Source organism: Heptranchias perlo, chromosome 9 (assembly GCF_035084215.1).
Source record: "Heptranchias perlo isolate sHepPer1 chromosome 9, sHepPer1.hap1, whole genome shotgun sequence".
Lineage (NCBI taxonomy): Eukaryota > Metazoa > Chordata > Chondrichthyes > Hexanchiformes > Hexanchidae > Heptranchias > Heptranchias perlo.
The window spans coordinates 38,441,421-38,468,887 of NC_090333.1; the positions used below are offsets into that span (position 1 = coordinate 38,441,421).

General features: G+C 41.5%; 1 protein-coding gene and 1 long non-coding RNA gene across 4 annotated transcripts; one reads left to right on the plus strand and one right to left on the minus strand.

Moving 5' to 3' along the window:
* Nucleotides 1-926: 926 nt before the first annotated feature.
* On the minus strand, nt 927-6,284 carry cdkn2c (cyclin-dependent kinase inhibitor 2C (p18, inhibits CDK4)). Its single transcript, XM_067989696.1, has 2 exons — nt 4,701-6,284; nt 927-2,315 (listed from the first exon to the last, which is right to left on the minus strand). The coding sequence occupies exons 1-2, from the start codon at nt 4,836-4,838 to the stop codon at nt 1,968-1,970; spliced, it is 486 nt and encodes a 161-aa protein (XP_067845797.1). The 5' UTR covers nt 4,839-6,284; the 3' UTR covers nt 927-1,967.
* On the plus strand, nt 5,782-27,467 carry LOC137324997 (uncharacterized). 3 transcript variants are annotated; one of them, XR_010963769.1, is made up of 4 exons: nt 5,782-6,039; nt 12,443-12,487; nt 19,095-19,181; nt 27,242-27,467. It is a non-coding gene; the product is annotated as an uncharacterized lncRNA (long non-coding RNA). The 3 variants fall into 3 exon arrangements; XR_010963768.1 differs by having other exon boundaries at nt 19,098-19,181; XR_010963770.1 differs by lacking the exon at nt 5,782-6,039 and adding an exon at nt 6,183-6,314 and having other exon boundaries at nt 19,098-19,181.

Sequence of the window (27,467 nt, forward strand, 5' to 3'; positions counted from 1 at the left end):
TTCATATTGCAAGTCTTCATGTTTCCACATTTCGGATCACTTTCATTTATACCTTACGATGATGATGGCACCTTTCTATTTATCATAGTGCAACAAAGTACCAGCAGCTTTTTTTTTTAGCCCACGCTTTTTAGTTTTAGGATTTCAATTACAATCGCTAAAATGTTTCGTTTTTCCATTATACTTCTGTTAAGATATTCCGGGTTTGCTTCCTCATAAATATATTTTCAGTGAGCGTGCTTTATTTGTGAGAGATATTTTGAACAAACCGCAATAAAAAATAAATACACCGTGCTTTGTTTTTTCTTCAAATGCTTTCATGAATCCATGCGCGTCCTTGTATTCTGCATACACACACAAATACTGTGCAATTTCAGAATTACATCGTTGGGTTTTATATAACTGTGGCATATTAGAATCTATATATTTGCTTCTATTAACGTGTGGTGAGAGTGCCTACAGCATTTCTGAGATTATTCAAATACCTATTTCAATGACATTTTGCAGTCACCTTCCTCAAGCATTACCGGCAATTGAAATCTATAAATTTTTCTGTTTATTAAACAGTGACGTGCTCCAACTTTTAGAAAACACCGTTGTTTAAGAATTTTCGTTCAAATATCAATCTGTTAAGTCACAAAGATGATTGTTCTCTTTAATAAAAATAAAGGCTCTTTTCGATAAACCAATATAACTGCGTGAAACCACTATATTTAAAATGTCAAAATATTGGTTTGCTTAAACATAGTACCGTGTGGTGTAAATTTATTTTGTGGAAAAGATTTTTATTTCAAATTTACAGCTTCTTCCGTGAGATTATTGGACATTATTGTGATTGCATGTCAGAAAATGTAATCTGGTAATTATAACATTAGTGAAAAACACACAAACCAATTCAACAATGTTAATAAATTACTGAGCAGCCATCAAGATAAACATTTTTATTCCACACGTTGTACCGTTTGAATGACATGCTCTATTAATTTGTTCAGATCTTTTTATAAAAACACTAAAGCACGCTTTATTATACGAATGCACCCCACCACCACCACACACACCCCGTGTGATTTGTAGAGGAAGCCAAATGTTATTAAAATAAATTAATTCAGCAAACGCAACTCCATTCAGTCACAACATTAAAAATAGATACCTTTTTACACTCACAAGGAAGCATTTATTGGACCATACGAGCAGTTAAATCTTTTATAAATTATATAGCCTATTTCGACACACTTCAACGTCATAAAAGCAATGCAATATTTACATCGAGTAAATAAAAAGCTTATAACTTAACTTTCATTAAGACAAACAAAACATATTAAATAATGTTTATCAACTATATCTTTGCTTTCACTTACGAAGACAGGCAGGAAGCAATGCTTCCATGTCAGTCCACTGAAAATAAAAGATACACAAATTAAATGAAACAAACTCGAAATGTTAAGCATTTTGAACAATGTAGAAACACGGTCGTTTATATGAATATCAAAACAGCCATGTTCCCAAGAAGCGGCAAATATTCAACAGCTGTATAAAGGTACAGGACATTAAATTCTGTTTCTCGCCTCAACCGACTAATACAACCATTGCAGATTATGCTTCATTGTTTTATGCAACAATTTTATAATGTCAAAAATTACATTGCGACATTAAACCGTGTCCTTAATAAACGGTACCTTATGTACCAATTGAACATCAAAAATAATGTTTGCCAGATTCTATTTTAATACTAATTTACAACATACAAATAGTGAATTTAGCATGATGGCATGAAAAATATATACATGTTTTAAAAAGCATTTGATGGTTGGCAAAACTATCTCCCCCATACACGCATTAAAAAGACAAGGAAATAAAGTACTATTTATATGGAATTGCAAATAATGGAAACCAATAAACAAATGTATATATGTTAGCTAACAATTACAATAAATACTACAAGGCTGCACTTGCTTATTACGTTTTTCCTATAGATTTTGTTCCATCCATTGCATGGTCTCAGTCCTCTTGTACATCTGGGCTAGCTCATAGGGAGTCTGTCCCTTTTCGTTTTTATGTGTGAGGTTTGATTTCTTTGCCAAAAAAATAATTACATCTGTGTGACCTTCTTGTGCAGCAAGATGGATAGGCAGATTGCCCTCAGAATTTTCAATATTAACGTTTGCCCCAAAGTCCACCAAGATTTTCAAAGTGTCCAGAAAGCCTTCCCTAGCCGCATCGTGAGCTGGTGTGAATCCGCCGTGATCTTGCTGGTTTGGTTTAGCTCCAGCTTTAAGTAATGATTTGGCTATTATAGTATTACCCATTTGCATCACCTGGAAATATTGAAAGAGGGTAAAAAGTGTGTGAAAGAAACTAAAACGTGAAATTTAAGACTGTACCACCATACGCACATAAAAATTAAATCTCAACACTACAGGATAAAGGCTGCAACGCGAGTCTAACCATTTTTCTCTCTACAAGACCATTTTTAAACCTTTAGCAATGTATTTTTAAGGCTGTTAGCCACGCAAAGTTAGTGCAACAAACATCCATTTTAATCAAATTCTCTAATCGTTTGTCTTGAGTGTAGCGAATAGCTGAGTGAGTCCAGCTGCTACTTATATTAATCTTAACATTTCCAACTAACCTTTGATTTAACGAAATTCGTGATGACGTTTCTCCATAACTATTGTTTAACAGTGGTTAATTATTGGACTAATCTGTTTCTACATTTCATCTGAACACTTTTCAAAAGAAAGTATTTACTAAGACCACCAGACATCGATAACGAAATTTTATTTATACGGATCAATTCTGGTTATCTGGACAGCATTAATTGATTTCTTGAATCAAGACGTTTTGTTATGGTATCGCATAAACCATAGATGTTGTACAGTTAAAACGCGATTCCAGGTAAACCACAGAGTGTTTCGAGAGGCAAGATAGTGATGCATAAACAAACCATGAGCTCTTACTTTCATAACGTTTAGTAGAATCGACCAAATTTTTAAATATAGAAAATAAACAAAAATGGTCATATTTGTTAAAACAATAGAAGTCTATAATCTTCCCATTATACAAAGAGGAATGCCGTTATTTTAAACCGTGAGTACACCAGGAGTTGGTGTCCTATTATCTTACAAAGTGCAAGGTGTAATTCGGAGGGGGGAAACTTTAAAAGTTAATATATAGTAGTTAAAATATGAATATTACGAAATATATTGCTTATTAACTGTGATTGTAAATGCAGGTTTATACCGTCGTATCAATGTGTCAAAATAATGGTAATATTACTTTATTTTATTTTTTGTGTATTCATTTTTACTGTGATTCCTATACAATATCAAAGTTCTGTTCTAAATTAAATATTGCACGGGATAATCGAAAATATTGAATCGTATATTAGTGTTTACAATAAAAATGTATCTTCGTCATGTAATTGGGGAGCTGCATTGTTTTCGGTAGCTGAATCACAACTGTAATATTTTCATTGCAATTGACGTACTGGAACAATAAATACCATTTTAAACTCAGTACCACAACTGGGTTTAGCGCAATATCTTTATATCATTGGATTGACTTCAGGCAAACATCTTTAATTCCAATAAAATACTGTGGTTTATTGGACGTTAGTTAAGTATTTTATAGAAACTATTTAAGCAAACCCCACCATAGGTCTTATAATGAAAACGAATTAAATACCTAGTATTCTCTCTGAATTTCTGAAATCAATTATAATCAATCTCCTCTAAACAGTTTTTATTGCAGTAAACTACTTACTTATTTTGCTTCTAAGCAATTTCTAGCACCCAGAGTTATAGTTGATGCTTAATCCTGAATGAATGAAACTAATCTGAAATTTGCTAACATCAGAAAATTGATAATGCAATCTTTATATGTATATACACACATTTTTGTAGAAATTCAAAATAAATGACTGATGGTGATAGGCGAAAATATATAAAGCCACATTTATACAGTTTGTGCACTCTGATGTAAATTAAACTAGCATCGGATTACTAATTATTTACCACCCCATAAACGTTGCTGGTATTTTTTACAAAATATAATAATGGGCCTTTCATCGCTAAAACGCTTTTGTTCACAGCAGAATCAATTCCCTTCGTTTGCTAATTATCGGTTTTTCGGTTACTTGAGAAAGTTAGTACTTATGTACAAAAAGGCCTTGAATCAGTGTCCCTTTTCAATATTGTATTCTTGCCAGTGCTTCAGTTATTTGAAAACCGAAAAATGCACTGACAATCTGAAACATTGTGTGCATCCGAATGATGTACACTACAAATAAATAATAAATAAAAACGTGCCGATGATAGTCCACGTTGCAATCCCCTTGCATTTCTGTAAGCATCATACAACCGAAAACGTGAACATTTTATTATTTCTTGGAATTTCATTTTTAGAAATGGAGAAATTGCATCGTCCCGAAAGATACCTACCAAGTGACCAAGTAGCATTGTCATTAAAGGAAAATGCGTTTTGTTTTTACCAAGGTGTTTTGAAATTCAGTGGCTTTTTAAGCAATGCGTCATTTACTGTATCTGCTGCTGTCTGATCCATACTGACACATTGACGAAAATAGGTGGATGTTATTTTTTTTAGAAAATAAAATATAATGCAAATAGGATAGCGCAGATTTTTTTTCTCACGGATGAAAATGCAGTGCGTGGTGTAGAAAAAATAAGAATAGTTACACCAACCTGAAGTGCAGTTCTGCCAAACTTATTGATTTCCCCCACTTTCACCCCGTTTTCTAGCAAATTGTTGACTTCTTTCGAGTCTCCTCTGGCTGCAGCGCTTGTTAGTTTGTCACCGTCTGATCCATCAGCTGTTTCCATTATTAATATTTCAAAAATGTCGAAATCCGAAAAGCACAGACGCCAACAGGTACCGTAGAGATGAAGAATCTAGCCCCAGTCTGTAGTATAGTATTTACTAACGTAGAGTAATTGATGTGTGATCCTAGTAATGACGTTGCCCGATCCGCCCCTTTATTTCTCATCAATATAATACACGTGATACAAGTCCAAGGATAGCTTGGCTATCTCAAAGTTAACATTTTCAAGTTATTTGTGCGATGTTACCTCAGATGCATAAAAAATATCAAAATGCGATTAACTTCTTGTTAGCCGCTGGGTGGATATTTAGTATCTCACCTACACGATTGTAAAAATTCTCGAAATAATATCAGAAAATATAGCAGTTGAATCAGTTACTGTATCCCCGATAGAGATACAATATTTGAATGTTTTGCAGTTTCCCGCCCATTTTGCAACTGTTACTTCACTGTAAATGAAAGGCTGCTCTCGGCAGCAAGCTCCGGTTTGTTCGTAGATTTCTGGTTTTTTGGGTTCTACTTACTCTTTTGGTCAAATTAAATTGCAGAAAAATGCCATAAAGAAAGCGAGTCCGTCAGCTTTGACATCTCCAGTCCCGGGCTTGCAAGGCAGCTACTCATTGCGCTGCTGTCCTCGTATTCCGAACAGGAAAGTAACTTACTGCTGCCCCGGTTAATGTGCAAATGTTCAAGTTTAAAGTAGCTGGTGTGATCAAGTCACAGGATTCATGCAGTTGTCCTTCCTACGGTAAACTTGCCGTTTTTCTCTCCTTATGAAAATACTGGCGGTTCCGTAATTGCTGATCGCTTATAGCAGTTTTGCAAAAAAAAACTTATTGACATCATCAAATTTTAAAAATGAGCGCTTCTGAGCTTCTGCCAGTGCCGCCCACACTCTGCGTCGTAACGGAAACGGCAGCTACGGTTTAAAGCTGGAACACGAAGCCAGTGCGCTGACTGACTCGGGCCGTCTCCGCGCTCGCGCTCCGGGCTCTCTGCTCTCACATTAACCTTTGCAAAGGCGTCTCCGTTATATTTTTTCGCTGACGGAATCCCAGTAACGGACGCGGACGCGGACGAATTTAAAATTGTACAATGTAAATTGAAAGAGCCAATCCCCACTCCCACTCCACCTATTAATCTACTGATTTGCATTTTGCACGCGAAGGTCAGACCAAAGGTTTACAGTCCGGGCGCTTGGTGTAAGTCAGAACTGGATTATTTTTTTTTGAGGCTTTTAGCTCTCATGGCGGAGCGTGTGCAGGGTTAGGTTATGAAATGTCAATAAAACTCTCTTGTCTTTCTGACACCTGTCTGTAACACGTACCGTTCCTTACTCCAGGTGCCATCTTTTGAAAATGCAAACAAGATCTGCCGAGACTGACAAGTTGCCTAAACGGCCCGTTGTGGTCGGTCCCCCGAGCAGCACTCGCTGCAGACAACTGTCACCGCAGGAGCAAGTTCAGCCATGCCCGAGGTAGCTGAACTGAATATATATTCAAGATGGTATCCTCCAAATCATTACGTGTTATGTATGGCAGTAGCAGGACCCATGTCCCATTTAAATTCGGCGTAGCACTCTGGTATGAAGCAACAAGAATTTCGAACCTGAGAAAAAAAATCTCAGTTTAAAAAATAAAGTAGAAAGGCTATATTTAAACCAGAGATGAAATGCGTTACCCTTACACTGGATCAGGCCGGAGCCAGGACCCGAGGAGTGGAAGGGCAGCAACTCTCTGTCGGGGGGCTGGTGAATTAAACTGGGACGATCTACGGGTACTTCTCAAATGTCAAATACCCTTCAATCATAAGCTGCCACTACAGTAATGACATGCCATGAATGAAAACTTCCCACAACACAGAGACATTAACATTGTAGGCTATGATTTTTAAAACTTTATTTTTCTTAAATATTATCCCCAATTTTCTTTCCTAATATCCTGAAGGCACTGACCCTGCCTGGGGCATGTTTCCATGGACACCAGTGGCCCTGTAGTGCCATACAAAAATAACCATTTTTAATGTGTGAGTCTAGTCAGTAACCACCAGCCGGCTATTCAACTGTAAGAAACATCACAGTTGAGCCCAGTCCTGGCCCCTTTAGTTTACATCAGGGTTTATTGGACAGCCATCAGGAGCAGAAACACTGGCTGCTTTCTTTCCCTCCCTAGCCCAGTTATAGCACCCCATACTGCCATCTCAGCTAAGATCCACTACTCAGTACAGACTGGGGATTGAATCTGGGCCCTGCCTAGTGTGCAACACTCAGTTCCACACTAGAAAACTGAACAATTAGGGAACCCACCAGATTGTTTTTTGGGACTAAAGATTTTTGATCACTGCCTTGTGGTTTTTTTTTTAGCCCCCTCATGCAATTCTCTCAGGATTTCACTGAGCTTTTAATCAGGAGTTAAAGTGAGCCAGAAAGGTTCAGTTCACCACACCAATTCTTATCTCATTCAGTTCTATAGTTCCAGAATTTGTTGTTTGCATTGATGTAAGAAGTTAACAGCTCCTATTGACATTTAACAAATCAGCAGTAGTGTTTCAGCTTAAATGTAAATCAGGCCAATAAAAGGGGCACGAGCTCTAGAATTATACATTTTAAACTGAGTACAGCTGGTATAGATACACTGCAGTCAGTTTTATCATTGAGAATCCAAGTAATGGCCCAATCCTGATGATTCTCAATTCATCATTGCAGGATCATATACATGCAGTACTGGTAACATGAGGCAATATAAAATTATGAAAGTGGACAATTGTCAAGCAATGTTGTAGGCCGCCATGCTGTGGACTGCAGCTTCTGGGACTCCGGCTCAGCCCAGTCCTGCACTAGTGCATTTACGCCATCACATGAGATGGTTGCAAAACAGTATAGCTGCTTCTTAAAAAACACTGGCTATTTCAAAGCTCGGTTTGTATGTATGGAATATCATTCCTTTTTTGATAATTTTGTGTTAATCATTTTGAAACTAAAATTTGATTGAATGAAAATGACTCCATTGCAGCTTAAGTTGATTTGTTTTGAATGGAATACAAGGTTGATCTTTGATAAAGCTTTAAAACTCACCAAGTCCCCAAAACTGCCACACTTGCAGCTTGCTTACCAGAAAGATTAGTAAACTGGTGATTTTTTGATTTTTGGAAACAGAACAATTGCTGTATTTTGTCAATAGTTTAGGATATTATTTCAATTTTTTTCCCCATTACTTTTGGTGTCACAAGCAAATTCATTCTTTCCATAAAATACTTGCAGAGCAACTTAGAAAATTGTTAAATTTGATCTTGTTTTTTAAAAAAAACACAAAACCAGTTCTAATCTTATAATAGATGTTTGCTAAAATTAAAATTTAGATTGTTCAATAGAAAATAAATACATTTTTCAATAGTACTACAATGAGGCCCAGGTAACAATCAGGAGCAGGACCAGGCATCCCACAATTATATCAAGTAATTTTCTTTAAAAAAAGTTATTGAAAATATACTTATACAATTTATTACTGAAGTTTTCACATGATTTGACAGAAAACTTTCCAAGAAAGTTATTTCTCCACACATTGATTTTTATGATTAATTCATATAGAATACTCTGGAATTCATACATACATACATGCTTCAAAGTGCTGAAAAATGAACCGTCAAAAAACACATTGAATAAATCTCAGTGCTTCCACCCCAATGGCTTCAGCCTGGTCATGGCCCGCTCCCTCTTGCTACCGTTAGCCTGGCTCTTGTTTCATTCTTTTGGCAATTTTCAATAATGAGATTGGGGATTGGTTGGGATACATCAGCATTTAATTCCCATGGGACGAGAGGCTCATTCCCAGTGTAAATCGGTCAGAAGTGTGGCACAGCATCAAGAAATCAGGCAGGGCTGGTATATACCAGGTCCCAACCCAGGCTGCATGCTTACAATAGGCCGATGATGTTGGAGGGGGCGGGGGAGGGAACTCCTATGCTGGGACCTTGGACACTTATGCCCAGTAATTTGGGCACTAAGATGAACAGGTCCTTTGAGCAGCAGATACGGGGCCCACCTGGGGGTTCAGGCCTAGATGCTGGCCTGGATTCCCAGTCAAAATCCCACAACATGATTCTTTATTCCCTTATTAAGGGAACTGATTGCGGTAGTGTTACAAAATTTTCAAGATCAGTGGCACCGGCTGTAGCACTAGTGGCTTCCCACCCCTTCTTCTGGTGGGGACCCAAAATTTGCCCAGAGCTACAGGGTCCTGCATCTGGAATAAAATTGAAGTGACCCTCACCCTGTCCCCAGATACTGTAGTGGGGTCAGGAGAGGTGGTCATTGGTTTCCGCTCCTCTGACAGGACAGGAACGAGGATTTTCATTCCTATTACATCCTTGAGCTCCTACTCCTGGTTTTTCAGGCTGCTTCATTACCATTGTCACTCCAGTCCTACTGACTCACTAAAATATTATCAGCATATTAATCTTATTTCATAAAATATAGCTGAATCCTGAGCATGGTATTTATGCAGCAATTTCAAAATTATTTATTGTATCATAATACTGTCACTCAGATATATTGAATGGTAGTAAAATATTGCAGCACCTTTGATCCTGTTTAATGTTACCTATATACAGTAACATTAGGGCCTCGTAAAACAAATGTTTAATTATTCAAACTTTTCTTTGTGGATCTGACCAGGGACTTATGAAGTGCTTCTATATTCAAACGGTCAAAACACTATAAAATCAACAAATAACGGTAAACAAAAGCCAAAAATCACACAAGCTGGCAGTACTAAAAAGGTTATGAGATGGAGTCAATAACTATGGAGATGGAATCAACAAGGCATAGGACCAGGAGTCAGTACCTCTTCTTAACTAACTCTAGCTTAATCACTGCTTTTAATTTATAGCTGGACTGGAGATCAATTGTGACTCATGGGCCTGGTTTTGAATTGTGCCACACATATCCAGATAGGAAGAAATGCAAATGCACTCTTACTGATTCTGTGAGCCTGTTTGTCATAGGTCTTCCGGTACAAGCCTAAGCACAGCAAAACTAGGATTTAAACTGAATTAAGATGCAGCTAAATTACTGTTGAAATTTTGTCTTACAATTGTGAAATCTATATTGGCTCAGTAGCTAAGTTACTGGAATTTTGAACTCTTGACTAATCAGCTTATTTGTGTTAAAGGGACATTCATACTCTTGCTTTTTTAACAAGAAGTTACCCTTATAAAATACATTTAATTAAACATAGGAACAGGAGTAGGCCATTCAGCCCCTCGTGCCTGCTCCGCCATTTGATAAGATCATGGCTGATCTGTGATCTAACTCCATATACCTGCCTTTGGTCCATATCCCTTAATACCTTTGGTTGCCAAAAAGCTATCCATCTCACATTTCAATTTAGCAATTGAGCTGGTATCAATTGCCATTTGCGGAAGAGAGTTCCAAACTTCTACCGCCCTTTGTATGTAGAAATGTTTTCTAATCTCACTCCTGAAAGGTCTGGCTCTAATTTTTAGACTGTGCCCCCTACTCCTAGAATCCCCAACCAGCGGAAATAGTTTCTCTCTATCCACCCTATCCGTTCCCCTTAATATCTTCTAAACTTCGATCAGATCACCCCTTAACCTTCGAAACTCTAGAGGATACAACCCCAATTTATGTAATCTCTTGAATCAGATAGCAAGCACAAATTGGGAGAAGAGTTAGGGGAGGAGACTGAAGACAAGGTCAAAAGAGGTAGATTTTGAAGAGGTTTTGAAGATGTAGAGAGATGAAGTAAGGCCAAGGGGTCAGGGAGAGAATTGCAGAGCACAGAGTCATGATGGCAGAAGGTTCTTCCGTCAAAGGTGGAATAGAGGAAGGGAGGCTATGCACAATAATCCAAATTCAGAAAAGCAGAGGGTGTGGACTGGGATGTAGGGCTTTAGGAAAGGGGTGTGGGAAGGAGGGAATGGAAACCATAGAGCAGCATTTAGGCTGTCCTGACTGAGGAAGACAGCATGAAGCTTTTTATTAAAAAAAAAATTAGCACATGGACCTTTTAACCTGGTTTTGCAACTCTTCCATTTCTGGTAATGTACTTCATTTAAAATATCAGTAAAATTATCTCCCAATTCTTTCAAATTTTCAGGATAAATAACAAATATAAACTTCTGCTCATGTAAGGATCTGTAGCAAAAGATTGAAGCTGGGAAAATATCTAGAACTATGCACAAAAATTAATCAAAGCAGTGCAACGAAATTACATAGAATGACATAGCGTCTACAGTGCATTACAGGCAGTAACATACTGGAAAGATGAAGTGATCCCACAAATGGCATAAGCAATAGTCTTCTCAACCACATTCTTTACAGAAATTTAAACCTCAATTTTTTTTTATATCCCATTCTTGAGCACTCGAACCAGCAGTCCTTAAAGGGACAGATAGAGGCCATTCAAAGAATGATTTCACGGCCTGGAGGAGTCCGTGTTTCACTTGTTCACCGGGTGTGGGAGACTGCAGCCCCTGTTTGATTATTTGGAGGGACTGCTCCTCAGGTTCTGGCTGCACTTCAGTCCCACGCTCCTGATCTTTGGCCGCCCGGTGAGGAGGGGGGCGGGCAGGTCGGTGGACGTCCTCGTGGGCCTGCTCCTGGGCCTGTCCAAGGTGGCCATCCACAGGTCCAGGTTGCTCGCGGCCCGTGGGGGCGGTCGCTCGGCCTGTCTGCCTCTCTTCCGTGGAATGCTCCGCGCCCGGGTGGCCCTGGAGATGGAGCACGCGGTGTCTGCCGGTACGCTTGAGGCTTTCCGCGGCCGGTGGGCACCGCAGGGGCTGGAGTGTATCCTGGATGAGGAAAATAAAATTTTAATTTGACACTTGGTTTTGGTTTCTTTGGTTTTTGCACATAAACACACCCTGAACCCCCACTTCTTATAAAAGGGGGGCCTAAAACCACAAAAAAAAGAAAACTAGACGAGGAGTGCATCCTGGATCGACGTAATAAAAAAAGAAAAAAGAATGGTCCCAAAACTTTCAAAATGTCACTTTTGTGGAGTCGGAAGGAGCAGGAATGCTCCTTCTGGCTCTGCAAAACAAATGCTGGCGCTGCGGCCCCCTTCCTGGACTTATCTGTGGGCCTCAGCACGAGGCAAAATTGGTAAGGCCCTGACAGGCGAATTGCGTCAGGGCGCCTGATGGTGCAGCTCATTCAAAATATGATGAGGTCTGAGGATGGTTCTTGGGTCACTCTGTTCCAGCATGCCATTGCTGTGCATTGTCAGAATCGTACCTGTTTTAGGGCATTAACAAATTTTGGATAGGGTTGCATATTCCTGGAGTTTGCATCACATGACTTCCCACCTCTAACCACCCCATCTTTATTTCCTGGAGGCTCCAGGGCAATCCTGGCAAGTTGGCAACCCTAATTCTGGGGCCTTTGTTTCTTCAGTTGAGCCCTTGCTTTTACTGGTACATTGTTGTTTTTTATGTAGCTGTTCACTGTTGACTGCTTCTCTGCTCCATTACTGTTGTAGGAGAAAGGACGGCAGTGAAACTCTTTGGAGCCAGACTGCCAGTTTCTTAAAGCTGTTTTGTATCTTTTATCTGCCCGTCTCCTAAGCAAATGGTCTATATTTGCAGGTTCTGTAAGAAAACGAAGAGGATCACGGCAGCAAGACCAGACAGGTGTGTTTGCAATTTAAATGTTCAATTATGACCAGTCTTTACTCAAAGCCTATGCTTTACTAAATGCTTCCTCCAAGCACATTTTCACACAAAGGGTAGTGGAAATCTGGAACACTCTGTCCCCAAAAGGCTGTGGATGCTGGGTCAGTTGAAATGTTCAAGACTGAGATTGATTGAATTTTGTTCAATAAGCGTATCAAGGAATCTGGAGCAAAGGCGGATAAGTGTTGTTGAGCTTTGGATCTGCCAATTGAATGGTGGAACAGGCTCGAGGGTCTTAATGGCCTACTCCTGTTCCTATCTTCCTATGTGCCTATGTGCCATTGTGAACAATTTATCCATTTTTCTGCCTCCATCACAACTTCCCCTTTTATAGTGTGCTGCAGTCCTTTAAGATGTGCTGCCTTATTGGATTTTTCATTCCTCAGCCAAGTGCGCCACAGGCCAAGCCGTCTGGCTAAGCTTTATTTGTGTCAGCAGCCCATTCAAATTATGGGGAGGGAGCCCCATTTCAAAGTTCAGAGTGTCCCGTCCCCTTCCCCTACCACACTAATCATGCAGAGAATCTGTGCTATAGACCAGCACAGACCCATTTTGAAAAATCAAGGCTATAAAGTTCTCTTACCAATTTCAATTTACTGTGTTTCTTATTTCCTTAAATTTTACTGATGTAAGTTATCCTCCTGCATTTCTTTGGTCCAATGGGACTCACATCTGGTGCTGACAGGGTAGGCAGGTGGCCTGCCTCCAGCATTCTTCTTTAGCTAGACACAAAGAAGCATGAGGAACCACCCAGGCACAGCTTCTGATGACCAGTCAAGAGTACTGTTGACAGGAGTCCGGGAACAGGTTATGCAGTATGACCACAAGAAGCGAGTGGCTTTGAGGGACCTATGAGAAAGAGACCTAGGAGAAAAAGAGTATAGTGATGTGGCCTCATAGGAGAGTATATATCTTCTGGGGTGGAACTTGTGCCCACTGCCTCAACCCCACCATGACCTTGGCCTAGTTTCCTGGGTTGGGGATGGGGGTCATTAAAGATTGTCAGGATTCTGACGGGATCGTCACCAGCAAATGGGAGCCCGCTAGTGGTCTTGAGGGAATTGCCAACAGCACTTCAGCGAGACCACTTCAGCATCATAAGAGGCACTATAATTTAAGGGCAGCTCTCCCAATGAAGGCCTCAGCTGAGACCGAAGTCTTCAGCAGGTAAGTGCTGGAAGACAAAATGGAGAGCGAGGAAGCTGCAAAAAGGTTCCCTGTCTTCAGTTAGTGATTTCTTAGCCTTTTCTCCGCTACCCTGGAGACCATCACCAAGTGAAGCCTTGTGGTCCTGGGGAGCAACTGCAGCAGCGCCAGACAGGAGGGAAATGGGCCAGGAACCGGGGCCCTGTCCATCTCTGGTATTTGCATGTGGTGGATGAGGAAGGAGTGATCATCAGTGATTCCAGCAGGGGCAGGGGCAGGTTGGAACAATGGTAGGCTTTGTTGCCCAAATATTCACCACTATCTCCCCAGGAAAAATCCAGCCTTCAATCTTTAACAGCTCTCTGGAAGATTTAGTGATAAAACAACACTTTTAGTATTTTAATTTTGCTTTTGTTAATAGGTATTAAACATTTAGTTTGTGTGCAAAGCGTATTTATATTTTGACAGTTATTAGGGCTTGGGAAGGAAGCAGTCTATTTTATCTTAAATCATCACTAACTAGAATTTTTATCAAAATATTTTTATGAAATTGATTTTAACCATAACACATTATGCTGGAGTGAATGGAATAGGTTTTGTACATTGACATCGGTTGATCTTAAGTAGGCTTCACATTATAACCCTTGTAATAGGTCAATAGAAATATGTTAAAAATAAAATAACAAAGCCTTTGTGGTTGGAACAGTAAAATAACAGTCTACAATCAACACAGCATTTGTTGTGCCAGTTGTATGCAGTTCTTGTTAATTCAGGAGGGTAGGAGTTACATTTTGAGCAAAATAATCAGAATTCAATAACAGTATAATTCTTGAGATACAAAAATTACAATAAACAAATTTATACCAAAAGTGTGGTTTCATAGGGTGTGGGATAAATTTGTGCTGTTTCACATTCTTATTTGCATAATGCATTGAGGTGAAGGGACTGGGACTGATTAACAGCTAGACATTTGCTCAGTCTCTGCAACATCTACACATGTTTACAAGTAGAATACTTATGTATTGGTTAGTTATTCAGATAAATTATGTATTCATACCAAGGTCTTGAATCAGAATAAATATCTGTAACCCAATGTACTGTCATAAAATAATATGACATTTCTAAACATGAGCTGAACCTTGCAAGCACTGCTTTATAGCCCACTTATACTTCATCTTTGGACTCAGTGCTGCACTAATACCAAAGATGCAGTATAACACTGATATTTTTAGAAATTGCAAGTTTGGCATGGGTGAGACCACGTGATATATGCAGTGTTTAGCATGCAGGTTAAAATGTATTTTTAAAGACTAACAGCAGCTTGCTATCTTGAGGATAGTCAATCCTTGATGTTAAATAAGAGCTCTTTCCAAACATTAGAAATTTCACTGGGAATTGGAGGCTGGTAATAGTGGTTGGTGCATGCATATTTCAGTATGCATGCAAGGAGCTGTGCCTTCCTATCAACTGCAATGCAACTGGACAGTGTAACAATGGCTGACCACTTGCACTGTTAAAGATGAAGTTGATCCAGCACCACTCAGTGAAGTATAACTAGGGCAGTTAAACAGTTAGAATGTGGAACTCACTACCACAAGAAGTAGTTGAGGCAACTAGCATAGATACTTTTAAGAGGAAGCTAGATAAACACGAGGGAGAAAGGAATAGAAGGATATGCTGATAGAGTTAGATGAAGTAAGGAGAGAGGAGGCTCATATGGAGCATAAACACTGGCACGGACCTGTTGGGCTGAATGGCCTGTTTCTGTGCTGCACATTCTATGCTCACCCTGACTGAGGACCAGGAAGAACAGCCACTGGAATTCAGTCACTGAAATAATAATGTGTAATGCAGGATTGCAGTGGCAGCTGCATTATGTTTGCAGTTATTTAAGGATGAGAACACTCAATGAATCCAAATATGTACTTCAGATTTCAAACTCCATTTTCCAGATCTCCTGATTCCTTCATCATTTGAGCAGTCTTCAAGTAAATACTGAAGGGACAATTTTCCTCTGGGCCCAATGCCTGGGTACTAGGCAGGCAGAGTGCTCTCAAAGTGCATTTCTCCTGCTCTGTGCTGAAATTGCTTGTATTTGCAAGTTCAGATAATGTAAATGGCACAAACCCTCCCCCAGCACAAACAAGCCTTAGTAGGGCCAAGCACTGGAAGTGAGGGGGGAAAATTCAACCACTGGTGCATGCCTGAGGGGACAGTAGCATTGGTAAAGGCTGCTATGACTACAGCCTTCTAGCTGCTGTCCAAAACAGTAGCTAGAGAGCTTCCAGGACTGATCCCTGCCCAGATGTCCCTATGAAAAAGGGACTTACCTTTAGGTCTTGTGTTGTTTCTGCCAGCCACTCTCAGATTCTCCCTCAAAATGGTAAAACTGGTAAACAAAGAGCAGCATGATGCAGGAAAGAAAGAAAGAAAGAATTTGCATTTATGTAGTACCTTTCACATACTTACAATGTCCCAAAGTGCTTCATAGCTAATGAAATGTGGTTACTGTTGTGATGTAGGCAAACGCAGCATCCAATTTGCACACAGCAAGGTCCTACTGATAACAGTGAGATAAATGACCAAATAACCTGTTTTGGTTGAGGGAGGAATGTTGTCTCAAGATTCAGGTAGAACTCTCTGCCCTTCTTCTAAAAAGGGCCATGGCAGCTCTTACATCCACCCAAAGACAGGTCCTTGGTTTAACTTCTTAGCCAAAGACAGTACCTTCCCACAATACAGTACTCCCTCAGTAATGCACTGAAGTGTCAGCCTCGGTTACATGCTTAAGTCCTGGAGCACAGCTTGACAGCCATGTGGTGAAGGACAGAATACTAGTACCTGGTCTTTAGTTGTTTCCAAGCCTTTATTCACGGAGATTCTCCTTATAGACACACCACACCCTACCTAAGCTCTCCTATATAAAAAAAGGATACAGGAGAGTCCCCAATTGGTACCCACCACCTGAATACAATTAACACTCATTGATATAAATCATCAATTAACAGAGCTTGAACCCACAAACTGCTGTATCAGAAGTGAGAGTGCTGCAACTGAGCTAAACTGATTCTTACGGGGGAAACCTCCAGCCTCTTTAGCGTAACTGTCTATGGCCTGTACCTTCACTCAGGGAAGCCCCAGAAATCACAGGGCAACATAAAAGTGGTGTAGACAGTGTTAGGGGTTTGTCCCCTATTTCCTGTGTTTAGGCCTTGGGTATATTTGACATTGAAGAATTCAGTTCTGGAATTAATTCAGCCACTTAAAAACTCCTATTGTCAACTGTTTACCAATGATATCCTACATGACTGCAACTACCGCATGCTTTTTTTATATACAAATGGACAATGAGAGGGCTGATTAAAAACAGCCTGCGGTACAGTGACTCACACGGACAAAGAGAGAGAGAGAGAGAGAGACTAAGGCTGACTGAAGCACAGGGACATGTACACATAGGCTGCACGGTGTCACAAGGGGACATGTGAATGGGTGAGAATTTGGGGATTCTAAAGGGAATGGCCGAGATGGGGAGAAAAGAGCAGAACAGATGGGAGCAGGGGGAGAAAACTACCGCATGCTATCTCCCTTCATCCTTCTCAATTTCTCTGTAACTGTGGGGAAGATTTAGCCACAATGGCTAACTGCACGTGTGCAAGATTTGCATATACGTAATTACTCCAGATTTGCAACCAAGACTTTAAAGCCACTTTGCATGCAACAGTCTAGCGCATACTCAGTTGGTACAAAGTCACATTTGTGACTTTGGCAGTCTGGGTGGGACCTTCTGTGAAGGCAGATGGCAGATCCAACTGATGGTGGCAGCCACTGTTTATATTTGCCACCACTGGCATCCAGCAGTTGGATTCACACCAGGATACTCCATGTCAAGAGAAATCTTACTCTCTGGTGGCACTATCATTTACAGAGTTGCCTCCAATGGCATTCCTGCCTTTGTAGGCAATCCAAAAAGTAAATGGTGCATTATTGCCATTTAGTTCTGAAGTAGGGACAATTTGTGTTGTGGGCCTGTGCCCACTAAGAATTGCGTTATGACTGCCCTAAGTTATCTCAAGTTGAACTTATAGGCATTAGGATGAGGAGATTTTATTGTATCAATGAGAGCTGGATTTAGCCCATGTGAAAAGACAATGTGCTATGCCAATGCACTATCCAGTCCCTTTGTACTTGCATTTATATGTGGATCCTGTGCAAAAGTGAAAATCAAACTGAACCACCAAATGTGCTCCTCACTAGTTTTTCAGTAAACCAATACTCGGTGCAAACTTTCAGATTACTACTGATGGATTCTATTTCAACTTAGATCAAAATTATGAGGATGGGTTACCAAAATTTACTCATTTTTAAAGGCTTTGCTTGAACAAAATCTAGTCATATAGCATGAAAATTAATTTGCTGCACCTAGGCTACGTCTTCAGGTGGTAACAGTTTTTAATGACTTCAGTTTATGGGATAAGAGTAACAGGTAATAACCAGGCAAGCAAGATTATATTTGGGACCATGGGTACATTGTACAGTTGTGGACTGATCATAACAAGGTCCTTCCAAGATCACAAGATAATTATGAATGAAAAAATAAACTAGATATTGATGCTTTTTCAGAGTTTACATTTTAATTGCTTTGAATTTCAGAATTGGTGACACTCAAGCTATGAAAATAAATAGACTAATATTTTCTGCACCATCTGTATTTTTAGTTGGTTTGTTTTCAAAGCTGCACCATGTCCAATTCCTGAGGATTTCCCCCTGATTATAATAAATCATATAATTTTAATCCTGAAATTAGGACAAATGCAGTTTTCTAGAAGGATAGTAGAGTTTTGACAATCTTTTCAAGCATTAAAACACTCTATTGGTCAGTTATTTTATGACTCTGTTTACTTTGCACAATGCTATGTTTGTCCTTGTGGAATCTAGCCATCTGGGGTCCTGCCCGCATCCTGTTCGATTAACACTAGCAGGATCACCAGGAGTGCACTGAGTAATGGTTAATCAGCACTCCACGTTTTAATTTTCAAAACTGAACAAATATTATAAGTAGGCCTTTTTGCAAAGTAGATAACCAATGTGCTTGAAACAACTAAGTACTGTTTCTACATATTTTAACTACATAATTAACTGATCTTTCCACAGCTTGCCGCCTTTTGTTAACTAATTTGCTTGCTTAGTTGCTTACTATGTAGTAAGTCAGGAAGTTACATTTCGGACTTAAAACTTTGTCACTTCTGAATTTCAGCATCTTATAAAAGCAACTTAGTTTCAGGTTAGTGTTCAAATCAGTATCTAGACAACTTGGGGGTTCAGTCTAATTCAGAAAAAGAAACATTATCAAGATTAAACCATTACTGTTGGTTAAACAATTAATAACCTGACAATAACAGTCTTGTTTAATGCATTTCAGCAGAAACCTAAAGGAAGGTCAGAACGTGTAAACTGCAACTTTACGTGAAATTTCAGCTTAAATATTTGCAGCCAATGCTGCCTAGAGGTAAGCTTTCTTTATTTTTTGTCTTTTGATTATATTTAAAACATGAGGACCCCGTATTAGAGTGGAGCCGGGATGGCAGCGGGGGGTGGGGGTGGTGATTGGGCACGTAAGAAACCTGCCCAATTAAAAAATGTCCGTTTCGCACATGATTGCGAGTCAATTGGAGCCACTTAACATGACTTCTGGGTTTGCCGTTAGAAAGCTGTGCAGCGGGCAGACAGTGAACCCGCATCACAGGCTGTCAGTTGGAGGAGCTCTATTTAAGGGGGCAGTCCTCCAATGGCTTCTCCTGGAGCAAACACCCACACACCACAGTGGAGCAGCACAGGGGCAAGGCTGCTCCAAGATTCAACAATGCCTCACTCCAGGTGCTACTGGATGGGGTGAGGAGGAGGAGGGATGTCTTCTACCCGGCGGACGGGAGGAAGTGGCCTGCCTCTACCACCAAGACGGCGTGGCTCGAGGTGGCAGAGGAGGTCACCAGCAGCAGCAACATTTCCCGCACCTGGATCCAGTGCAGGAAGCGCTTCAATGACCTAACTAGGTCAGTCAAAGTGAGTACACTTACTGATTCTCCTACATTCCATCTTCCACATCACCGCCCCCACCCCCCAACTCATTCTGCACTGCTAACACTACTCTATCACATCACTCCCCACACCCACTTAAGGCTCATCCTCAACTTACCTGCACTTCCTCAGCACTTCCTCACCTCCCCATTAGTCACCCCACCAGTACCACTCAACCCAATCCTCGTACAATGTCATGGCTGTGTCTCATACTCAGATGCATCTCTTTCACGGTCAGCCAATGCATTCATCAGTTGGCCACGTCACCATCACTCACTCACGCATCTGTACTTTCTCCCCTTATAGGAGAAGAGAGCTCAGAATGCACAAAGAGGGCAAGGACCGCAGGGGGGCCACAACAAATCGTCATCCTCACAGACGCCTCACTGGCGTTCCCTACAGACATCTGGTGACATAACTTTAACATTCAGCACACACAATATGAATTGATGTTAACATGCCTTGCCATCTTCAGCACCTCAGTATGCTCATCGTAACATGACACATCTATGATGATGCTTAATATTGCCTTCTGTTCTCTTACAGGGCCTTCAGCGATTGCTGTGACGGCAGAGGGCGATTCCTCAGAGGACCTGCTGGCCTCTGAGGGTGCACCGTCACATCTTAGCGAGCCATCCACCAGCGCAGATACTCACACCTCGGTGGGTCCTAGTCCTCAGTTAGTTGGACTGGCATCTGGTGAGTTACCACACACGTGAGCACGAGCAGACACTGGTGGCAGGGGCAGCTGCGGAGAGTCCGCGTTGGTGGGAGCTCTCCTCTCCAGGCTCTGCTCAGCTGGATGCAGATGCTGAACCCTGGGGGTCATCCTTTAAAAGGAGAATGATCGAGGGACAGCAGCACATTTGCGAGGTGCTGGAACAGTTGCCACGTGCACTCTCCACAATAGTGCAGAGGATGGAGGAGTCCAACTCCTGCATGAGTGGAATGGTAGCACAGGGATGTGAGGGAATCTCTGAGATAGTGTTGCAGGGACGTGAGTGACACTCTGAGATACTGTCATGGCTAAGTGCGGGAATATCTGCAATGGAGAGAAGGCTCGCTTCCATTGAACTTCAAGCACGGCTCATAAATGAATCCATTCAGGGCCTGACAATGGCCGTTCAGACTCACAGTGAACAACATTCTGCTGCCTTAAACACGCAGGCAGATGCACTAGCACTGGCCTTACAAGGCTTCACATAAGTTCTCCAAACTGTTGTCCAGCAGAGTGGTAGGAGTGATGTGGGCCTGGCCCAGGGGAGGGATAATGGCGAAAGGGGCCATGGAAGTGGGGACGCCACTCAAAGTGCTCCCACGTCTCACCCGTTGCTCCCCTCTCAACCAGTACCTGCAATGCTGCCTCCTGTCCAGGTGGCCAAGTCTGCCCCTGCACAGGTGCAGGAGGCGCAGTCTTTGGAGGGGCCTTCACGGGCACCAAAACCCAGAGGGTGTAGGCCCAAAGCACCTAAGTGGTCAGGCCATGAACAAGAGCACCCTGCCACTACCTCTGCTGCAGCCACAGGGGATGCACCACGTAGAGGTAGTCGGAAGAGAAAGGCGAAGGTTTTACAAGTACGCAGGGTATGCACAAGGGTGTTTGAAGGTTGGTCATGTTTTTTAATTATATTAGCATTTTGTTAAACTCACATTAAATATTTTGATTGTCACCACTACTGCCACGTCTTGGCCATTCTTGATTGGCTTTAGTAATAGGGCCCTTTCATGAGGTTCACCTGAAATGGCGACATTGCGTCACTTTACAGTGGGTGTATGTGTAGTTGCAGGACTGTTTTGTGCAGGGATGGGTGGGGGGGGAGGCTGCTGGTGTGGGCGCTGCTCTATCCAGGTGGTGTGAGGACTGGACTCTGCACAGTTTCTGATGTTAGGAGAACCGTTCGCATATCAGTGACTCCCTGGCCTCACGAGCAGCCAGGTGAGCTGCTGCTCTGCCCATGGATTCCTCCTCCTCCTCCGCCTCCTCCTCCTCTGCCTCCTCCTCCTCAATGTGGATGGCGGATGGCAGATGTGGATGGGGCCTCCTCAAGTGGCACTCCTCTCTGTTGTTGCCCTCTGTGCTCTTGTGCAGATGCCTGGAGGCGGACGTCGTGCCTGGCGAGGGTGGTGATGTTGCTCATCCTCAGATGTAGTGGTGAATGCAGACATGCGCCCTCCCATCCTGACGGTGTGAGTTTGAGGGGGTCCACAAAGTAGTTAAATATGTTTGAACAGCAGAATTTTGAGTGGAAAGTAAGAATTTTCAGTGAAAACACAAAGATCTTGCAGCCAAAACTTTGTCTAAAAGAACAGAGTGCCCTGCTGCAATAAGTGACCTTTTCTCCCCATCTGTCAAAGAAGCATTTGAATGTCCCACTGGCTGCTGGCTGAAACACGTCTGTTGCAACATGGAGTGTTTCCCACAGCACGGGAAACATGCTGAGGATGCTTCAAAATCGCACCCCTGCCAAAATGTGGAGAAAATTAAGTAGTTCAACTACTTAAACTCTAAACAACCGTGTCAAGTATCATCCCCCCGGCTTTAATTGCCGGTGGGACTTCCACACTCGGGAGGCACGCGCGCACCCAGACATGTCAATTGGGAACCGGAAGTCTGCGGGTTGGAGCCAGGCTCCGAACCCGAAAAGGATTTCCCTGATTTTCGGAGTCCCCCGCCCCCAATGGACCCGCAATTTCCAGGGAAAATCAAGCCCAAGCAATCAAAATAGCTTGGTAGCTCCAGTTATGGAGTCCAGTACTCACAATTTAGAGTAGGTGAAATACTGCAGGGCCTGTACAAATCCATTGAGACGTACATCTGCCAGCCGATCAGACCGTGATACTGACAGCTATTGGGAAGTGTAGGGAGAAGCACATGGGAGAACCAAAAAGTAGGAAAATAGTAGGGGTGGGTTTAAAGAAAGTAATAATTTCTTAATTTTCCTCCCTAAAGAAGCCCAGAGGTACACTTAACTAATTTAGTCTCTCTCATTTGGGACAATACCAGCAAGTCTGTGACCTTTTAAAATTTAGTGTGGTGCATGAAACAGTCTGGCTTATTTCAGAAACCAGTTATTTACATAGTATCAGGTGTAACTTGTTGCTTTTTGAATACAACCATATGGGCCTATAACAAGGTTGTCAACATTAAGGAAACATTTAGGGTTGTCACCCTTTTCTAAGTCCTACTCCTCCCCTCCAATCCTTCCAGGTCTTGCTTTGTAACCCTTCAGTTTCTCTTTCACCAATGCATCTTGCAGCAGCTCCCGGACAACCTCTCCCTACTCAATCCATATCTTGGCTCACACCTCACTATTTGTTGGCTACCATCTTGCCTGCCCTGGGCTTTATAAAAGGTATGAGATAGAAATTGAGTGCATCAGTAAAAGTAACTGTGTAAGGACCAAACAGAGAGATTGGAAGAAATATGAAAGAGACAGGAAAAATAAAGAAGGACAAACTTACAGAAGAGGAGAGAAAAAGAGTTGGAGACAAGCAGAAAGATAAACTAAAATAAGAAAGGTGTTTGTGAGGCATGCAGAGAAAGAGAGATAGGGCAGAAGACAAATAGAAAGACAGAGGCAGAGAATTGGATAATGGGAAAGAAGTAGAGAGTTAGTTACAGGAAGAGAAACACACCGTTTTTTGTCCGTGAAAAACGTCATGGAAAATGAATCTGTACCTAATTAACTTTTGTGACACTGAAGCAAATTTCATCCCTTTAAGTGAAGTCTGTTATTTTAATTTTTTAACATGCCACTTTTCTCCTTTCTTCTGAAAGCTTTGACTGTTCGCTGGGGTACAGTTCTACAAGCAGTAGTCAGACTTCAGATAGGAACATAGGAGCAGGAATTCAGCCTCTCAAGTCAGCTTATGGCTGATCTGTACCTCAACTCCATTTACCTGCCTTTGTTCTATATCTCTTACCTAATAAAAATCTATTAATTTTAGCCATGAAAATGTCAATTGACCCAGCATCCACAGCCTTTTGGGGGAGAGAGTTCAGGGCCTGGAAATCTGTCCATGCAGCATCCTTTTTTAGGCTCTAAATGGCCTCCAAAGCCTTCAAAATGGTGGAAAGGAAGCACACGCTTATTATGAGCTGGACGAATGTCCCCACTTGCTAGTAATGGGTGTTGAGGCCAAATATTGAGTGCACCTCAGGCCTCACCATTCAGGCACAGGGATCCTGATTTCACTCCTTAATGGCCTGGCTCTAACTTTGACATTATGTTCTCTTGTTCTGGATTCTCCTACCAGAGGAAATAATTTTTTATCTACCCGATCAAATCCCTTTATTATTTGAAAAACCTTGATTAGATCACCCCTCAACTGTCTAAACTCAAGGGGATACAAGCCACGTTTATGCAACCTGTCCTCATAATTTAACCCTGTCAGCCCCAATATCATTCTGGTGAATCTGCACTGCAACCCCTCCAAGTACTCATCTTTCGATGCCCAAAACTGAACACAGTACTCCAGCTGGGGGCTGACGAAGGCACTGTACAATTGAAGCATAATTGCCTCACTTTTGAACTCTAAACCTCGAGATAAAGGTCAATATTCCATTCGCCTTTTTGATTGCTTTTTGTACCTTTGTGCAACTCAGGTAGATCATCCAAAGGGGACAGGAATTAAGTACAGAACCCAGATCTGCTGGATTTCTGCCAAGTAACATTTGGTCTTCAATTCCAATTGGGAGGTGAGCGGGGCAAGTTTTCTGCCCACTCCCTGCACTCATAGCAGAGACCGTGGGAGTATGTTTGGGGGTGTTCCCAAGCTACCCCAGGAATTCCACCCATTACGCCCACATGAGAGCAGGTGTGGATTCTGCACTGGGCCTTAATTAAGCCAAAAATACCACAAGGAGGAAAAGTAATCAATACTGGAGAGTATCAATTACTTAATCTCATTCGACTATGTCACAAACATTTTTTTACACTTATATTAGGAAAAAGAGGGTGGTCAAGATCAATGTGGGCCCCTTAAAAACTGATAATGGTGATATTGTACATGAAAATAAGGAAATGACGGACATGTTAAATAATTACTTTGCGTCAGTATTTACAGTAGAGGAAGAAGATAGCATGCTGGACTTCCCAAGGAAGCTAATTTTGATTCAGGGACGGGGACTCACCATAATTAACGTAAACAAATTAACAGTAATGAAGAAAATAATTGTAAACAATTTTACAACACCAAGTTATAGTCCAACAAATTTATTTTAAATTCCACAAGCTTTTGGAGGCTTCCTCCTTCCTCAGGTGAACGGTTCACACCGTTCACCTGAGGAAGGAGGAAGGAGGAAGGAGGAAGCCTCCGAAAGCTTGTGGAATTTAAAATAAATTTGTTGGACTATAACTTGGTGTTGTAAAATTGTTTACAATTGTCAACCCCAGTCCATCACCGGCATCTCCACATCGAAGAAAATAATGGCATTAAAGAATGACAAATCCCCAGGACCAGATGGTTTCCATCCCAGAGTTTTGAAGGAAGTAGGTGAAAACATTGCAGATGCCCTAACTACAACCTTCCAGAGTTCTCTCGATTCAGGAATTGTTCCTTTAGATTGGAAAATTGCACATGTCACTCCGCTATTTAAAAAAGGTGAGAGAGAGAAACCAGGGAATTATAGACCAGTTAGCCTAACATCTGTTGTTGGGAAATTATTAGAGTCTATAATTAAGGATAGCGTGATTGAATACCTTGAAAATTTTCATCTGATCAGAGAGAGTCAGCATGGATTTGTAATGGGCAGGTCATGCCTGATGAACCTGTTTGAATTTTTTGAAAAGGTGACCACAGTAGTGGACAGGGGAATGTCTATGAATGTTGTTTATATGGACTTCCAGAAGGCATTCAATAAAGTTTCTCATAAGAGACTGTTAGCTAAAGTTGAAGCTCATGGAATTGAGGGCAATTTATTGACTTGGTTAGGAAATTGGCTGAGTGGCAGGAGACAGAGAGTAGGGATCAAGGGCAGGTACTCAAATTGGCAGGATGTGACTGGTAATGTCCCACTGGGATCTGTGTTGGGGCCTCAACTATTCACTGTTTTTATTAACGACTTAGATGACAGGATAGAGAACCACATATTCAAGTTTGCCGATGAAACAAAGATAGTCAGCATTATAAGCCGTTTAGATGGAAGCATAAAATTACAGAGAGATACTAATAGATTAAGTGAATGGGCAAAACTGTGGCAAATGGATTTCAATGTAGGCAAGTGTGAGGTCATCCACTTTGGACCTAAAAAGGATAGATCAGAGAACTTTCTAAATGGTGAAAAGCTTGAAGCAGTGGAGGTCCGAAGAGACTTAGGGGTTTCATGTACATAGATCATTAAAATGTCATGGACAGGTACAGAAAATAATCAAAAAGGCTAATGGAATACTGGCCTTTATATCTAGAGGACTAGAATACCGGGGGTAGAAGTTATGCAACAGCTATACAAAGCCCTGGTTAGACCACATCTGGGGTGCTGTGTTCAGTTCTGGGCACCGCACCTTAGGAAGGATATATTGGCCTTGGAGGGAGTGCAGCATAGATTTACTGGAATGATACCTGGACTCCAAGGGTTAAATTACGAGGAGAGATTACACAAACTAGGGTTGTATTCCCTGGAATTTAGAAGATTAAGGAGTGATTTTATTGAAGTTTTCAAGATATTAAGGGGAACTGATAGAGTAGGTGGAGAAAATCTATTTCCGCTGGTTGGGGAGTCTAGGACTAGGGGACATAGCCTAAAAATTAGAGCCAGGACTTTCAGGAGTGAAGTTAGGAAACACTTCTATACGCAAAGGTTGGTAGAAGTTTGGAACCCTCTTCTGCAAATGGCAGTTGTTGCTAGCTCAATTGTTAATTTTAAATCTGAGATTGATAGATTTTTGTTAACAAAAGGTATTAAGGGATATGGGGCTAAGGTGGGTATATGGAGTTAGGTCACAGAACAGCCATGATCTCATTGAATAGTGGAACAGGCACGAGGGGCAAAATGGCCTACTCCTGTTCCTATGTTCCTATTAGTCCTTTCTCTTTGTCCAGAGCATATCTAATGGTCTAATATTTGAAAGATCCATCTATATTTCTTAGCATTGGAATTGCTCCTGTTCCCACGTTCCTATATTTCTCTGCAAAGAAAATGTTTTAAAATTTTCATCCGCATCCTGTTAAGAGCCTCTGACTCCCTCCCCCATTACTCGGAGCAGCAGGGTGCTGCTGTAATTTTCCAGCACTTCTTCAGGGCAAGCTCCTCTGTTGCACCTCGACAGACATGGGCCACCCAGTATGACTATTTAAATGGTCCCATCCCCATGATTTCATGGCACAATGGTGGTAGGATGCCCCATCCTACTGCACCTCCTGCGTTGGAGCAGGAACCCTGAGTGTCAGCAGGATTGTTGAATCCTGTCCTCTTATGACATTGACATGCAAGTGCTTTTGGCAAGGGTCTTGGGATGACAATGCTGGCTAACTTTCACCTCCCTGTTCTAGAACGTTAAGACCAGCGTAACACCCCTGCAGAGATCGGTTCAGCCAGCACAGAGCAAGGATTAAACCTGGAACCTTCCTGAAATCTTTTTTAAAAATTCATTCTCAGGTACAGAAACAGTGATGAACTGACATTTTCTTCATGTAGTAAAATTGTTAATGTTCTCCCGTCCAATGGTTTTTCCCAAGGCACTTCCTCATTCTCAGACTGCACAGTGAGCTCATGTCA